General features: G+C 42.1%; 1 protein-coding gene across 1 annotated transcript in view; it reads left to right on the top strand.

Annotated features, from left to right (window-relative positions):
* Positions 1 to 18,387, top strand: part of PARP4 (poly(ADP-ribose) polymerase family member 4) — an 89,883-nt gene that overhangs the window by 9,922 nt on the left and 61,574 nt on the right. Inside the window, 7 exon segments of the mRNA XM_049781639.1 lie at positions 543 to 650; positions 2,709 to 2,858; positions 3,730 to 3,867; positions 5,871 to 6,044; positions 9,604 to 9,764; positions 10,421 to 10,558; positions 16,895 to 16,990. Of these exon segments, the coding sequence (XP_049637596.1) occupies positions 543 to 650; positions 2,709 to 2,858; positions 3,730 to 3,867; positions 5,871 to 6,044; positions 9,604 to 9,764; positions 10,421 to 10,558; positions 16,895 to 16,990 (965 nt within the window).

Here is an 18,387-nt window from a genome sequence, read left to right as displayed (position 1 = left end):
TTTGTTTTTGTTTTTTTGTTTTTGGGCCACACCCAGCGGTGCTCAGGGGTTACTCCTGGCTGTCTGCTCAGAAATAGCTCCTGGCAGGCACAGGGGACCATATGGGACACCGGGATTCGAACCAACCACCTTTGGTCCTGGATCGGCTGTTTGCAAGGCAAACACTGCTGTGCTATCTCTCCGGGCCCATACTTCTGCATTTTCAAAGAATTATTGTGCTTGTCCTTTTAAGCAGCATATATGAGAGGTCTATGCCGGGTATTGAAAGTGTGGCTTGTGCTGCAGGTGTTAGTGTGGCTGTGCTAAAAATATTCATTTGTGGATATGCTGCAGATGTTCTTGTCTCCAGGTGATGGTGCAGCTGTGCTGTAGGTATTAGTGCCCACTGCGCTTCATGTGTCAATGTCCAATTTTGTTTCATGTGTTCGTGTGAGCCTTTGCATCATGCATCAGTGCCACTATGCCTCATGTTAGTGTGATGCTATGCTGCAGATGTTCATGTACAGCTGTGCTGCAGGTGTTAACATACTGGTCTGTTGTAGATGGAGGATGGGTGTCTGCAAACCTCTGTACTGGAGCTGCGCTGTGCCCAGGAACCCTCTGAGGCTGCCTTTGCTGTCTCCTCCACCCTACTGGGCCCTGGCCCTGAGGTGAGCATCTAACCACACTCTGTGTGTGCATCTTCTGTGGTCCCCCGAGGGCTGCCATGTCCATCTGTTACTCTCCTTGGTGCTGGTGGCTGCTCCTCGTTTTGAGCAGCAAACAAACATGTTCTCCTTTGAGTCCTAAGCTGGTGGGAGCTGATGGGTGCAGTGGCAGTTCTCAGAGCCTGAAAATAAATGCTAACTGAGAGCAGCCTGCATGGTCAGTGCAGTGAGAGCACTGGGAACAGGGGTGAGCTATTTCCACCTCGTGGTAGGCTCCTGCCATGTGCTCAGAGACCAAAATTCAGAGCTGGAAAATAATGCTCCACCTGTCCTTCAGAAGTTACCATGGAGAAGAAACACTCAGAGGTGAAGGTGAACTGTTTGTGGAACATACCAGACTGGATGGAGGGAAAGAAGGGAAGACCATGTACAGCTTTGTGCTAGGGTTCTGGCCAGTCAGGGGTCTGGTTTCAGTTCAAACACATCTGAAATGAAAATAAAATCAGAAAGAATGCTCAGAGTTCAAGCATGGTACTGCAAGCTCACTAGGGGGCTACCAGTATAGATTATCTTAGTAGGATCTCAGTGTTCACTTAGTCAGGCTCCTGGGAACCACTGGTGTAGGCAGGAGGATTTCACCATTCACACAATTTCCTAGGGCTCCCACTTGCCCTTCCCCATGTGCCAGCTCTCACCCAGTGAAATCCCTTCACCCAGTTCTCTCCAGAACCCCTTCCCTGGGGCAACTTCCCCCTAGGATCAGAATTCTCTGAAGTCTCTTATAAGCTCAGGTTTCCTACCAGCTGTCTATGTTCATTATTTGAGCATAGTTAATTCATGAGCAGCCACAATTATCCAAAGAGCTTTCCATAACATGACAGCTAACACCCATGCTTATTCTACTTCCATGAGAACAGATCTAGAAAGGTCATCTGAGGTCAACTGCCCAAGAAAGAAAAAGGAGGTTTATTGGCAGATTACTCCAAAGTGTATACTATACATTTTTATTTGAGGTATGATTTGCAAAAGTATGAATATTTTAGGCATTTGCTGTTACTGTACCACACTTACTTGCTTTTTATGTGCTTGTTCATATAAATAAATAGCACATAATAAGCCTTTAATACAGATCAATATGTTAATAAGTCACTGCATCCCACTGGGACAAAGGGACTCTCACTGCTGATGGGAATGTTGTCTTGTCTAGCCTTTTTGGAAAACAATATAGATATTCCCCCAAATGCTGGAAATTGAGCTCTCATATATTCAGCAAAACCACTCCTAGAGATACAAAAACACAATACAAAAATGTTCTTTGCACTCATTTTATGCTCATTTTAGCATTAGGAGTGGCTATTTACAAAGCCAGAATCTGGAAACAACTCAGCTGCGGACAACAGATGAATGGCTAAAGAAACTGTGGTACATCTACACAAAGGAATATTACGCAGCTGTTAGGAAAAAATGAAGTCACACAATTTGCCGATACATGAATGGATATGGAAACTATTATGTTGAATGTAATAAGTCTGAGGGAGAGAGATAAACACAGAATAATCCCACTCATGGGATATAAGAAAAATCAAAGATAGTGTGGTAATAATATCCAGAGACATTAGAGGCAAGGGCCTGTAGAAATGAGGGCCAGTGCATGGTAGGAAACTTGCCACAAATATTGGAGCAGTGCAGTTAGGGTAGAGATGGGGCTAGTATGACAGTGATGGTAGGAGCTGATTACTCAGGACAATAACTAGGTGTTGGATGGAGATAAAGAGAGATGCATGGTATCCCTTTATTAACAATAGTGCAAACCACAGTCTCTAAAATGGAAAAAAAAGAAGAGAAAGGGAGAAGATCAAAATGCCTCAGAGGCAGGCAGGGGGTCGTGGGGAGGGAAACCAGGACATTGGTGGTGGGAAACTTTCATGAATGGAGGGTGGTGTACATTGTAAGACTGAAACTCAGTCATGAACAACTTCGTAACCACGGTGTTTAAGTAAATAATAATAATAAATAAGTCCTCATCCTCTTATCCTAACACTCTTCACCTATAATTCACAGACCGAAAAGCATTTCTCTGTAAAGGAAACTTCTGCAGATGCAAGTAAATACTATGAAAATTACATTGAAAAATTGAAGAAACAAGGATTTCAGTTAAGAGAACACTTCACACCGGAAGCTGTTCAGTTAGCATCAGAAAAGTTGCAGACAGTAAGTGTTATGTGTGGCACTTCATCTTAGTTACTAGATCGTCCTAATATAATTTGTTTTCTTTTCCTCATCTCTCCCCATTGTTGTGTTTCTGTAAATACTGAGGGATCAGAGCTATGATTGGTGGTGGTGTTAGACGGGCTTGCTACCTGCAGTGTTTACGCTTTTGCTAATGGCTATCCTGCTCCTGTAGTTGCTAGTAGCACTCCACAGGTCTACCTATGGCTCATGCACACTTAACTTGTACATGCTACTGGAAGGCATAAAGTTACAAAGTGGAAAAAAATGGCAAAATAATTTGATAAGGGAGAAGAGAGAAGGAGGTTAGGAGAAGAGAATGGGGAGGAAGAAGAAGAGACAAGAAGGAAGGCTACAGTCAGTGTGCCCAGGCCTGTGGGTAACTCCCCAGCTAGGATTCTTTCTTCTCAAACTGCTGTTCATCTTGATTTGATTTGATTTTGGTAATTTGGGGCCAGTACCAGAGATTGAATACAGGTGAGGCAAGTACTTTAACAGTGAGTCACATCCGCAGCCCTGAATTTTTCTTTTTAATTTTAAAAGTTAATCTATGACTAGGAATCATTAAGTGTTGAGTAGAATGTAAGTCTTTATGTTTTTATCTAGTCTGACTGCATGGTCTCTAAACTGCTTTTATTCATTTTGTTTGAGGATCACACCTGTGAGAACTGGGGGGTCAATACATCCAGCATGGTACCTGGGATCACTCCCAGTTGTGTTCAGAGGGACCATGGGGTATTAGGGATCCAGTCTGGGTCTCCTGCATGAGAAGAAAGAACCATCTTCCAGCTTTATTTTGTTTCAAATGATCCCTTCATAAAAAACTGCTTGTTGGTGTATTTTATTGTTGCAGCTGCTTTTAGAGGAGGAAATGAGTTCAACCACTTTAAGCCCAGAGGTCAGTGATTTGGTGGAGATGATTTGGACAGAAGCTCTTGGACACCTGGACCATGTACTCCTCAAGCCAGCCAACACCATTAGTCTCAATGATGTAAGACAAGTGTGTCCTTGAAACAGGACCTCTGTTTCAAGTACTGCCTTTATGAGTCATTAGCTCACATAATGTATTTATACCAATGATAATGCAATAAAAATGTATTCAAAATGAAAATATGTAACAAAGAACAATAAGTTTAAGTATTGATCCAGATTTTCTTATATAAACCCTTCATTATTCATTTTTCCCCACTGGTGAAACAGCAAGGATATGGAGGGGAAATAACTCACCCAAGATATGTCAGATACAGGATCTGGCCAGAGACCAGAAGATATGCCCTGCAGTGTCTAGGGGCTGGTCACAGGCCTGCTGGGGGCACAGAGGGCTGGTTCAGTCAGATGTTCAGTCCCTAATCTCCACCATAACAACTGCTTCAAAGGTTACAGTAGTACTTTCTGGCAATATAGGTAAAACTTAAATGTCTTTAGCCCTCCAAAAATTATCTATGTTCTTAATTATATGTGAGTAAAACAGCAGATGAAAAATATTCCCTGTGGTACAACTGCATTGCCATAACAAAATAATCAGACAGTTCACCTCTATGGAAATCAACTAATTTTTTAAGTTAGACACAAATCCCAATTAAAGCTCCTCCACCCCCCAAAAAACTTGCATAATTAGAAACATTTTCTGTGGAATTTTGTTCTTACCTCTATTCCAAAATCTTTCTTTCTTCTTAAAAAAAAACAATGCAAGTCCCCTTGCAGTCACATTACTGTCTGTCTTTCTTTCTTTCTTTCTTTCTTTCTTTCTTTCTTTCTTTCTTTCTTTCTTTCTTTCTTTCTTTCTTTCTTTCTTTCTTTCTTTCTTTCTTTCTATCTTTGTTTCTTCTCTTTCTTTCTCTTCTTTCTTTTTCTTTCTTTCTTTTTTTCTTTCTTCTTTCTTTCTTTCTTTCTATCTTTGTTTCTTCTCTTTCTTTCTTTCTTTCTTTTTCTTTCTTTCTTTCTTTCTTTCTTTCTTTCTTTCTTTCTTCCTTCCTTCCTTCCTTCTTTCTTTTCTTTCTTGCTTTCTTTCTTTTTTCCTTCCTTCCTTCCTTCCTCCCTTTCTCCCTCCCTCCTCTTCCTTCCTCCCTCCTCTTCCTCCCTCCTCTTCCTTCCTTCCTTCCCTTCCTTCCTTCCCTTCCTTCCTTCCTTCCTTCCTTCCTTCCTTCCTTCCTTCCTTCCCTTCCTTCCTTCCTTCCTCCTTCCTTCCTTCCTTCCTCTTCCTTCCTTCCCTTTCTTTCTGCTCAATTTTCTGGGTTTGGGGTCATATCAGAAGCACTCAGGGGTTACTCCTGGCCTCATGCTCAGAAATCACTCCTGCAGGCTCGGGGGACCATATGAGATGCGGGATTCGAATCAGTGACCTTCTGCATGAAAGGCAAACGCTCTACCTCCATGCTAATCTCTCCAGCCCCCACATTACAATGTATTACTATGTGTTTGTTACAGGTATAAAAACAGATAATAAAGATGTAGTATAGATTATATATCTGTATTGATATATAATTCACATATAGATGTACAAAATTGTAGATACAGGTGATATTGCTCTAGATTCTGATATATATATTGACATAGATTATATAGTGTAGATATCACAATAGCTTTATAAAGATATATAGGTAGTACAGTATGTATAGATATAGATTTAGATGATTATGACTATATAGATATAGATGATTTATTGATGTGTAGCTGTTGTACCAGTATAAATAATGGATGATTATTATCTACATCTGTAAATGCTATAGATATTGGTGCTATGTAGAGATATAGAGAGATATAAATGTAGAAAACTGATTCTTTCCCATAGTTAGCCACTGGTATTGGAAGGCTCCTCATGGCCTTATTATCACATCTGAAATACATCTCTGAAAAACACCAGCATTCATTTCAAAGCAGTGTGTATAGAAACTGAAAGTTTGTGATGTGTCTAGCATTGACTTTGATTGCCCTTCTACTTCTCTGATTCTAAATGCTTAATTTAGTAAAGTGTATATTGTCCTTTATTTAAAGGTAAGCAAGGCAGAGGGAATTCTCCTTCTAGCAAAGGCAGCACTTAAAAATGGAGAGACACAAGAACAATTGCAAAAAATAATGAGAGAGTTCAACAGATTGATACCCAAGAAAGATGCAACTGCTGAAGAAATTAACCTGAAAAACATTAGCTAAAATGAAGACCTTTGCCAGGTAAATATCTAAAATACAGAACTTAATTTAAAATATGTTGCGAGTAAGATTATATATAAAATATATATATTTGGAAACATGGGCCTGAACAATAAATAATTCAGCGGTAGAGCTCTTGTTTTGCACACGGCCCACCCTGGTACAATCTCCAGTATCCCATATGGTCCTCCAGGAGTAACTTCTGAGCACAGAACTGGGAGTAACTCCTGAACACTACCAGGTGTAGCCCCAAAACAAAACAAAGCAAAATATGTTGGAAACAAATCTGACAGGCAGATTAGCAATGAATCACCAAGGCTGTCTTTATAATTTGTGCATAAAAATGTATACTCCCAGCTCTGCAATCAGGGATAACTTCTGGTGAGCTTAGGAGACTGTATGAGGTGCCAGGAATTGAACTCAGAGCAACCATACAAGGCAAGCACTATGCCTCGTGGACTATCTCTTTAATCTCCCACCCCAAATAAATTGTTGGATCCTTTAAGAACTTAACCAGGCATAGTATTACAAATTGAAATAGTATTACAAATGCAAGTGTATTTGGGATCATTGCAGTGTATAATACTTTTTCAGATCATGAGGAAAATTAGAATTCTTTCTGCAGATGAAGCAGGAAATATTCTCTCACTTGACAATGAAGCAGGCACTTACCCTAGATGATTTGAAGTCTGGGTGAGGCAACTGCACAGAGTTCAGGACCAGCATGACTGTCAAGCCCCCACTTCCCATCTCTGTAGCTGCCTGTAAAGGAACAGCACTTCATCCAGCTCCCTTTACATCAGCATACGGCTGCCCTGTGTAAGCCAGAATATTTCTTTCTCTGTCTCTTAGAGAAAGCTCTAGCTCTGAGTTGCCCCCCATCTGTGTATCTGAACAAGACTAGAATGTTTGTAGGTATGGAAATGTTATGTTATGTATGGAAAAGTTTTACATGTTTGGATGGGAACTGTAACTTTCAATGAATTCCTCCAAGAAGTCTGAAATCTAAATTAGTAAAGAACAAGTGAGATAAACCATTTAATAAGATAACACAGGACTGTTCAAATATAATACTTCATGATTAGCATCCAGGAGAAAGCACTGAGGCAACTCTAGCTGTATCCCTTCCAACCACCGTCACCCCCCAAAATTTACAAGCAAAGGGCTCCGAGAGATAGTCCAAAGGCTAATCCTCTTGCTTAATATGTGGAAGATACCATGGTTTGAATCCTGTACTTCAAAAGAAATTTATAAATAAATGTTACATACTGACTAAAACACTCTTCAAGTCCTAAATTATAAGAACAACAACAAAATGTATGACATTGGCATTTAAGAATCTGCTATGTTATTATATATAAATATAAAACAATTGGGGGCCGAGAGATAGGATGGAGGTAAGGCATTTGCCTTTCATGCAGGAGGTCATCGGTTTGAATCCCAGCACCCCATATGGTCCCCCGTGCCTGCCAGGAGCAATTTCCTTGCCTGGAGCCAGGAATAACCCCTGAGCACTGCCCGGTGTGACCCAAAAACCACAAAAACTAAACAAAACAAAACAAAACAAAACAAAAAAACAGTTGTGTCAGTGGAGCCCAAGAAAACTCATTTGCTAATCTGTTCAAGCCAGCATGCACCGACTTTATGTTTTCTCTTCCTTTATTCTGTATTTGAAGCAGCCACCTACCAGAATAACTGGAATTACTCACTCCATGGTAGTTAGAGCACAAAAACACCTCTGTGTGTGTTTATAGCCTTCTATTTTGTATCTAGTGGACTGAAATCTCATTTGTGAAGATGTATGATCAATGGCTAAGGATTCCTTCAATGAATTATTAGTCAGAGTTATTAAATGTAGCACATCCCTATAATAAACAATTCAAAGTATTCAGGAGCTGTTTCTTTTTTTTTTTTTTTGGGTTTTGGGCCACACTCGGTGGCCCTCAGGTTACTCCTGGCTATCTGCTCAGAAATAGCTCCTGGCAGCCATGGGGTCCATATGGGACTGGGGATTCAAGCTAACCACCTTAGGTCCTGGGTTGACTGCTTGCAAGGCAAAGCCCGCTGTGCTATCTCTCCGGCCCCAGGAGCTGTTTCTTTTCTTGAACCTTCAAGACCTGGAGCCGGCGAGATAGCATGGAGGTAAGGCATTTGCCTTCCATGCAGAAGGACGGTGGTTCAAATTCCAGCATCCCATATGGTCCCCCGTGCCTGCCAGGGACAATTTCTGAGTGTGGAGACAGGAGTAACCCCTGAGCACCGCCAGCTGTGACCCAAAAACCAACCCCCCCCCAAAAAAAAGAAACTTCAAGACCTAAATATTAATGCAGAGGTTCCCAAACTTATCTAGCCCCATTTCAGGAAAAAAAAAATCTAGATCCCACTTGCCATCTGTGTTCTTTAAGAAAATCAGCATTCGGGGCCGGAGAGATAGCATGGAGGTAGGGTGTTTGTCTTACATGCAGAAGGACAGTGGTTCGAATCCCAGCATTCCATATGGAGCGATTTCTGAGTGTAGAGCCAGGAGTAACCCCTGAGCGCCAATGGGTGTGACCCAAAAACGAAACAAAACAAAACCAAAAAAATAATCATCATTAGCCGTCGCCAACACAGGATTGGTGCTGTGGGCCCAAGGAGAGTATTTCCCACTTTAGGAAACACTGTACTAAAGTGTACTCTGTGTCCCTTCATAAGGATTATTCATCATTATATTTTTCAGATTAGATTACACTACATTACATATAGAACACATGGAGTGAATTTGTCTTGTTAAACAGAACTGAGCTTGAAGTCTCATGATTCAGTTCCTGTTGAATAACCATTCTCTCCTCACTGTCTTCATCTGTGCAGTAAGGATAAGAAATAATAGGACCGGGGCCAGGAAGGTGGCGCTAGAGGTAAGGTGTCTGCCTTACAAGCGCTAGCATAGGAAGGACCGCGGTTCGATTCCCCCGGCGTCCCATATGGTCCCCCCAAGCCAGGGGTGATTTCTGAGCGCACAGCCAGGAGTAACCCCTGTGCATCAACGGGTGTGGCCCAAAAACCAAAAAAAAAAAAAAAAAAAAAAAAGAAATAATAGGACCACTGTTGCAGGGCAGATGCAGGAAATAATGTACCTGAAAACTATGTGAAAGTAATGAGAATCCATCTTTTTTTTTTTTTTTTTTTTTTTTGGTTTTTGGGCCACACCCGGCGGTGCTCAGGGGTTTCTCCTGGATGTCTGCTCAGAAATAGCTCCTGGCAGGCACGGGGGACCATATGGGACACCGGGATTCGAACCAACCACCTTTGGTCCTGGATAGGCTCCTTGCAAGGCAAACGCCGCTGTGCTATCTCTCCGGGCCTGAGAATCCATCTTAATGTACACTGTTATTGTTATCCTCTGTGTCCTCAGGTTATGAGGCAACTGTGTTCACTTGAACTCACAACCTCCACTACAGGGTGATATTGCTCAAAATTCGAGGAAATTTTGTAAAAATTTGTAAAAATCAAGGAATTCTTTACACTTACAATATATTTTTAGATATGTAATTGACATATTTGATTGTGATGATTCTTATGTCTGTATTTCTATCAATAGCTGATCAGAGACATGGTTAGTGTCTGTGAAACTAATTTGTCCAAACCCAACCCACCATCTCTTGCCAAATATCATGCTTTGAGGTGCAAAATTGAGCATGTTGAAGAGAACACTGAAGAATTTATCAGTGTTAGAAAGGAGATATTACAGAATAATCACAGGTAAGCATAAAGGAAATCTCTTAGGATATGCTGTTTATAATACTTTTATAGGGCATTTGCTTTGCAAACCCTGGTTTGATTCCCAGCATCCCATATGGTCCCCCAAGCATGCCAGGAGCAATTTCTGAGTGCAGAGCCAAGAGTAACCCCTTAGCACTATTGGGTGTGCAGAGCTAGGTGTAGCCTCTGAGCACCTCTGTGTGTGGCCCAAAACTAACAATAAATAAATACATAATAACAAATAATAACAATATTAATAAAAAACTAATATTTCTAACTAATAATAAATAACAACTAATTTTATTTGGTTTTGGGCCACACAAGGTGGCCCTCAGGGGTTATTACTGGCTCTGCACTCAGAAATCACTCCTGACAGGCTCGGGGGACCATATGGGATGCTGGAGGTTGAACCTGGGTCTGTCCTGGTTCAGCCGCATGCAAGGCAAATGCCCTACTATTGTGATATCTCTCCGGTCCCTTGTTTATGTTTTTAGAGTGTGTGATTCCTAATGGCCACCCAAGGTATGCTGTCTCTCTTGCCTCCACTGACTATTTCCTCAAAGCAACTGTGGTGTGTTTTGTGTTTTCTGCTGCTCATTGTCATTTTTATTTGAGTTGCAATTATATCATCTCAAGACTTTCTCTAACACTTGCAGTGCTGGTCCTGTGAACATCTTGCAGATATTCCGAGTTGGCCGAGTGGATGAAACCACAGAGTTTCAGAGTCATCTGGGCAATGTGACGGCCTTACTGCATGGTTCTCCTGTGCGAAGCTTCGTGGGAATCCTGTCTCGGTACAAGGATTTTATCTCTACACCCATGTTTCTTCCTCACAGACACAGTATTTCTCTTGTTTTACTTTTTAATATCACATGAGTAATTGCAATTAAAGTCAACTAGTTATGAGTCTGGAGTGATCAAAGCCCTTGCCTTGCACACTGTTGACACTGGCACCCATTGTGGGTCCCAGTACCGCTATACGGTCTCCCAAATCTACCTAGAATGATCCAGGAGCATAGTGCCAGGAATAAGCCCTAATCACTGTTCTGTGTGAACCAAAAAATGAAAAGAAAAAAAGAAAAAGATAATTCTATCCTAGAGGTGGGTGTCTTGGACATTTTGGTGATGGTGAGGTACAGTGACTATATATTAAAGCTATATTGTAACCATGTGACCTAACCTATAAAGATTAAACCAGACATAGTACAGTGTATAAGGTGCTTTTCTTGCACACAGCCAACCCAAGTTTGATCCCCAGCATAGCGAAGGGTTCCTCAAATCCCACCAGGAGTGGTTTCTGAGTGCAGAGCTAGAAGTAAGCCTTCAGCACCACTGGATGTGGTCCCAAAGCAACAATGAAGCCAGTTTACATTCCCAGGAAAATGGAATAAATTATAATAATTATGCATAGACTTTGAAGTATGTATTTACTACTCTGCATATGTTAAGGTATAGTACATGATTAGCAGTTGCTTGATGGTGATGAAGAGGACCATTCCCAGCCAGGCTAAGCCCAGAAGTGATTTGGGGCCACAAGGCCAGAGCCCACAAAAGCCATGCTGCACAGGGCTGAACTTAGGATGTTGTATATACCCAGCCCCACAGTTGCTTATGTCACGGTCGTCTTGGTCCGGACACTTCAGGGAATTTTCGAGGTTCCCAGGAAAGTGGGTGCGGGGTTCGGCGAAAGACAAAGCCACACTCAGTTGTGGGGTGAATCTGAATTGTGGTTTATTGAGTGTTGCAGTGACGTATTTTAAACATGAATTTTACATGTGAGAGACCGCCTACATCTGCTTTCCTTCTGAATGATAAGTTCCAATTAAAAGACAGAGGGGAGTTGAGCCAGAGGCTTCTCTGGTATCAAAAGAGCAAATTTTATTATCTCAAAGTTTTTTTTACCTCCCAGGTCAGACCCTGGGTGTCAATTCTGATATAAATTAAAAGATTAGCAAGTTTGTCAGGAGCTCCTATGAAGGGTTCCTTTCATCTGAATGAGCAGACTTCTTAAAAATACAGGACAACCTTTCAAAGACTAACTTCACTTTGAGTATTACAAAGTTATTTTTATGTTTCTCTTGATGCTGATTTACCCTGGTAATTTTGTCATCTGGAGGAAAATTCTCAACTATTTACATACTTGTTTTTGTTTTTGTTTTTGTTTTGTTTTTTTTGGGGGGGGCACACCCATTTGACGCTCAGGGGTTACTCCTGGCTATGCGCTCAGAAATCGCCCCTGGCTTGGGGGACAATATGGGACGCCAGGGGATCGAACTGTGGTCCTGATCCTTGGCTAGCGCTTGCAAGGCAGACACCTTACCTCTAGCGCCACGTTCCTGGCCCCAACTATTTACATACTTAGCACAGCAGCAGGAAGATTCTTATCAGGCCAGATGTTTGCTACTATTACTAAGCTTGAGCAATATCACCCTCACTTTTCAAGGAAGGTACCTCTTTTTGAGGTATTTTCTCAGCCTTCGCACTGGGTAGTCCAGCGGGCCTTCTGATTTTAACTTCCCTTAAACTGTGGTGGTAGAATGCTTCTTTTTTGGTGGTGGTGGTGGGATCTCCAGTAGAATTCAGGTCTAGATATGTACCCATCCCAGCGAGGCTTGGTATAGCTTGGTGGGTCTGTGGCTTGGATTTTTATAGCATATTTTTTATTCCATGAATTTTAGAATTCTCACTTGAGCTGCTCTTCTCAAAGGTAATCATGGTTTAACTTTGCAGAGTCCTTTGGATTTACAGGATGTTCAAAAGGAAATTTGAAAGCTCTTGAGTAAAAGAGAAAGGCATTAGGGTAATGAGGATGTAGGCAGTATGAGGAACATCCGCCTGAGGAGGTAGATAAACTGTCAGCAACTCAGGGCAAGTTAAGAACAAAAGATTGGGGGAGTCTAGCAGGAGGAGGCTTGGCAAGCCCACGCCATGCCGGAGGCCTGCTTGGCCAGGCCTAGGGGGGGTGCGGGACTTGGGTAACCCCAGCACCCCTCTGCCACCTTGCTCCAGATCTCCAGGGCTTTCCCGGGCCACACGCCTGGGCAAGCCGGTGAGTTGGGTGTCCCTTGGTGGAGCTTGAAGGTACCCTAGGCCTTCCCCCACTATCCATGCGGCTCCTTAGGGAGGGTCTGGGTGGGGCTCTGAACCTCTGGTCTCCCAGCTTCTTAAAGGATCTCTCCTTCCTGGGAGCCGGGAGTCTAGCAGGAGGAGGCTTGGCAAGCCCACGCCATGCCGGAGGCCTGCTTGGCCAGGCCTAGGGGGGTGCGGGACTTGGGTAACCCCAGCACCCCTCTGCCACCTTGCTCCAGATCTCCAGGGCTTTCCCGGGCCACACGCCTGGGCAAGCCGGTGAGTTGGGTCCCTTGGTGGAGCTTGAAGGTACCCTAGGCCTTCCCCCACTATCCATGCGGCTCCTTAGGGAGGGTCTGGGTGGGGCTCTGAACCTCTGGTCTCCCAGCTTCTTGAAGGATCTCTCCTTCCTGGGAGCCGGGAGTCTAGCAGGAGGAGGCTTGGCAAGCCCACGCCATGCCGGAGGCCTGCTTGGCCAGGCCTAGGGAGGGGTGCGGGACTTGGGTAACCCCAGCACCCCTCTGCCACCTTGCTCCAGATCTCCAGGGCTTTCCCGGGCCACACGCCTGGGCAAGCCGGTGAGTTGGGTCCCTTGGTGGAGCTTGAAGGTACCCTAGGCCTTCCCCCACTATCCATGCGGCTCCTTAGGGAGGGTCTGGGTGGGGCTCTGAACCTCTGGTCTCCCAGCTTCTTGAAGGATCTCTCCTTCCTGGGAGCCGGGAGTCTAGCAGGAGGAGGCTTGGCAAGCCCACGCCATGCCGGAGGCCTGCTTGGCCAGGCCTAGGGGGGGTGCGGGACTTGGGTAACCCCAGCACCCCTCTGCCACCTTGCTCCAGATCTCCAGGGCTTTCCCGGGCCACACGCCTGGGCAAGCCGGTGAGTTGGGTCCCTTGGTGGAGCTTGAAGGTACCCTAGGCCTTCCCCCCCACTATCCATGCGGCTCCTTAGGGAGGGTCTGGGTGGGGCTCTGAACCTCTGGTCTCCCAGCTTCTTGAAGGATCTCTCCTTCCTGGGAGCCGGGAGTCTAGCAGGAGGAGGTTTGGCTGGCACTGTTAATCTCTGTCCAGTCTACATTCTCAAATAGTACTCTCACAAGAAACATTAATAGTACTCTCACAAGAAACATTAATAGTACTCTCACAAGAAACATTAATAGTACTCATTATCATTGAATTATGTTTTTATGTATGCAGAATGTCCATTTTGTACTCTGCCCTTTTGCATACCCATTCATAAGTTCATATTTCTCTTTAACTTCTTTATCTCCTATCATCATTACTCCTTTTTTACCCTTTCTAACTTACGTAGTATTGAGTCCTAATTCACAGACCAAAGTTGTGCCCTAGAGTTAACACCCACCCAACTATTTTAAAAGGCATAAAAATGACGCATATCTTTTCAACATTTTATGGGTGTTTTCTTTGACGGCTATAACTTTTGCTAAATACTTTCTTATACAGTGATGATCCCCCCCCCCATGTTTTTTATCTTCTCTTTGTGAACTGCTCAATATGGAATTTGGTGTGAAAGAATCCCTCAGTTTAATACTTATGTTTTGAACCAAGTCATGGGTCTTGTTGGAAATGTTCTTATGCCCCCATATATCTGATAGCACCACGTGGCTTTATTACTTGTTTGCGTAGGCACACTAACATGGGAAAATACTATACATACTAATAAGTTCTTATCTAATAGAAATGGGAACACACAAATCTTGTAGTGCAATGAGACCTTACACCCTGAACATTGACATAAAGACCTGGCACAGGCCTCAGAAGAATGGGCATTCTCCATTTACCCCTTGATCTACAGAAGACATTTACAAAACCTCCAAGGTTGTATATAACATCACCCGGAGGCATTCCTGTACCAGGGATGACCCTACAGCTGCTCTGACATCGATCTACTCAAAAGAGACATCCCTTAACACTGAGAAGACAACAAGAACAATGACCTGCTTACTGGACAGGGCTTGCTGTATTGTCCCTTTATGGTGAGGTTTGTCTATAACATCACCTGGAAGCAATCCTCTACCACGGAAGACCCTACCACTGCTCAGACATCATCCTGCTCAAAAGAGACTTCCCTTAACACTGAGAAGACTTAACAACAACAACCTGCTTACAGGACAGGGCTTCCTGCATTCCCCTTTCATGGTGAGGTGAAACGAGAAGGCACTCCACATCATGACTTCAATGTAGGACATGCAGATTCCAGAATCTTTAATACAGAAACATGAGACCGACAACAGAGACTGTGTGATAAGTGTGTTGGCGCTACGGACAATGTCTTGGAACGAACGATAACTTTCCTGAGGCCTAGAGCTGGTCTTATGCCAGGAAACTTCAGGGGTAGGATCTCTTTGTATTTAGGCCAAGGCTATTCCTTTCCATGCCTCTCATATTTTGGTGGGCCTATGCAAACAACAATTGCCACTCTAACACCTTTTTTACTGTGCTCCTTTGACTCTAATCCTTAAAACACACCCACTTAAAATTTGAGGTTAACTTAAGCTAATATGCATGTACATGGAAATGTAAAAAATACTATGCCTCTAATGTTTAAGGAGTTACGTAAGTTTGATGGCTTTAGATTGCCTTGTGTGCTGTTAAGAAATATTATAATGTGCTACAATCTGGCGACTTGAGGGACAAAGTAATTGCACATGGATTCTGTTTTATTTATCTTAACTTTCTTTGGTGAAAGTTCAAAGTGAAGATATCAGCAAGGGGACTTCTTCTGATAATTATGTTATGGGTGATTGTCCTTCCACTGTAACTTTACCTTATCGTCTTTCTTTGCATCTTTTGTTCTCATAATTCATAATAAAAATTTATAAAACTGGAAAAAAAAAAAAGAACAAAAGATTGGTCATACCTTGGCAACTGTCACTCTTCCTGTGCAATTATTTCACATAGTTTGCTTATTTGCTTTTGAGTCACACACAGTGGTGCTCAGGGTTTATGTCTGATAGTGTTTAGGGAACCCTATGAGATGCCCTATGGGATTGAACAATAGTTTGCTCCGTGCAGGGCAAGCACCATCCCTCAGTTTAGTATTGCTTCAATCTGAAATGAGTTCTTTTTATTTTTAATTTTATTGAGACCATTGTGAATTACAAATCTTTCACAATTGTATTTAAGGTACACAGTGACACCAAATTAGGCCCATTCACACCACCATTGTTTTTTGCTCAGGGATTACTCCTGGCTCTATGGTCAGAAGTCGCCCCTGGAAGGCACAGGAGACCATATGGGATGTCGGATTTGAACCACCGTCCTTCTGCATGAAAGGCAAACACCTTACCTCCATGCTATCTCTTCGGCCCCACACAACCATTGTTGACCTCCCTCCGCCCCTCTTCTCATATCTCCACCCTTAGCTCCCTTACTACTAGTGTAACTAGATCTCTTTTGTGTATAGCTTGTTGAGGTTTGGGTCTCTTGAATCTAATATTGTTGACTTTGGGTTGGGTATTTAGATATGACTTCTTTTGAATTCTTTTTCATGCTGTGGTTTTTACTCATTGTCTTTTCAATTTTATAGAAGTATAACTGATAGATACTGAATGTATTTTGTTTATATAACATGATTTTTATAGTATATATGATGGTCACCAGTATACATACTGGTGTAAAATGATCACCACAATTAAATTCATGAGTAAATTGATTATCTCACAGTTATCTTTTCTTCCCCTTGGGACGAGAACCCATAATCTCTCAGCAAATTTCAAGCAAACAATACAATATTATGAATTAACATCACGGTGCTGCTTGTTAGCACTCTAGAACTTATTGAGCTTAGAACCAACATCTCCCTCATTACCTAGACCTACACAGTCCCTGGAAACTACCATTTACCTTCTGGCTGTCAGAGTTTGGTTTGTTTTCATAGAGGTGAAATCATGTAGTATTTGTCTTTTTGTTTCAGAATTATTAGCATACTGGTCTTCTTTAAGCAATTTAAACACCTATTTATGCTGAAATGATTTGGAATATTCTGGGTTATTGTTGTTGTTGTTGTTTTAATACATCATTATAATGTTCTTTTCTTATTAGCGGATTACTTTTACCCAGAGTAGTTGAAGACCGTGGTGTGAAAAGAACAGATATTGGAAATCTTGGAAGTGGAATATATTTCAGCAATTCACTCAGGTATGTATGTTATGCCCTTATCCCAGCACCAAGGATTCAGCCACTTTTGAGTGTAAGGGACTTCTTACCAAGAAACAATCAGATTTCTTTTTCCCCACTCCTAAATCAGATTTCTTTTTTTTTTTTTTTTTTTTTTTGATTTTTGGGTCACACCTGGCGGTGCTCAGGGGTTTACTCCTGGCTGTCTGCTCAGAAATAGCTCCTGGCAGGCACGGGGGACCATATGGGACACCGGGATTTGAACCAACCACCTTTGGTCCTGGATCGGCTGCTTGCAAGGCAAACGCCGCTGTGCTATCTCTCAGGGCCCCTAAATCAGATTTCTTACCTAAGAAATTTTAACCAAAATTTCTTGCCCATTACTATGTGTAAGGAAGTTCCTACTCAAGAAACAAATCAGAGCAGCCAGTTTTCTCAATGATACAATTTTCTCTGTATATGATAGAAACATGTCTTTTGTGGTGGATATTTGGGATATTATGCCATGTGATTTTGCTATCTGAATAGCTTTTATAAATATATTTACCCACGTACCCGGAGAGATAGCACAGCGGTGTTATTCTTACCCTCCATTTGGAGCTGGGTCCTCATGATCTGAGAGAATATCTTGACTGAGATGATACAGTCTGTGCTGTGGTGTGTGTGTGTGTGTGTGTGTGTGTGTGTGTGTGTGTGTGTGTGTGTGTGTGTGCCTGGAATAAAATTTTGTTTTCAATAACTTCATTAATACTTAAGTCAGTCACGTAGCTTTTTTTATTTGTTTATATGGTACCAGAGATTAAACCCAATGTCTCACACAGACAGGGCAAGCACAATATCTTGAGCTATATCCTGGGTGTAGTTAAAACATGTGGAATGTTTGACCTGGGCCAAGAATCAGGCTGTTTCTTGTATATTGCCTCTAAATCTCACAATTGGTATTATGACAACATTTTATGAAAAAGAAACAGTATTAGAGAAATTAAGACCTAATTAATGATGGTAACTAGATCATAATAAAGGATATTTAAATAATTCCCACATATCAACAATAAAAAGATAACCTAGTAAGCAAATGAATAAAATTCATGAATAGGAACCTAACAGAAAAGGCACAGGTAATAACATTTAAAAAGATTAGCAATCAAGAACTTATTTTATTAGACTATTATGATACAATTACAATTACCATGGTGAACTTTAGGTTATAGCTACCAAAAGAAGTTCAATATATCTGGGTCAGTTGCTAGAAAATTTTGAATTTTTTTATAAATACCATTGGTAAGAGTATAAATTTCACATTATATAGTTGAAGAGCTTTGTGATTGTATGTAGTGGAAGCCTCATAACCCCAAACTCCTCAATGTGGGTCTGGAAGAGCAACACTGACACAGGAAATAAGCCACACAGGTTGGGAA

Source organism: Suncus etruscus, chromosome 10, assembly GCF_024139225.1.
Source record: "Suncus etruscus isolate mSunEtr1 chromosome 10, mSunEtr1.pri.cur, whole genome shotgun sequence".
NCBI lineage: Eukaryota > Metazoa > Chordata > Mammalia > Eulipotyphla > Soricidae > Suncus > Suncus etruscus.
This window is presented reverse-complemented; position numbering and strand designations above follow the sequence as displayed.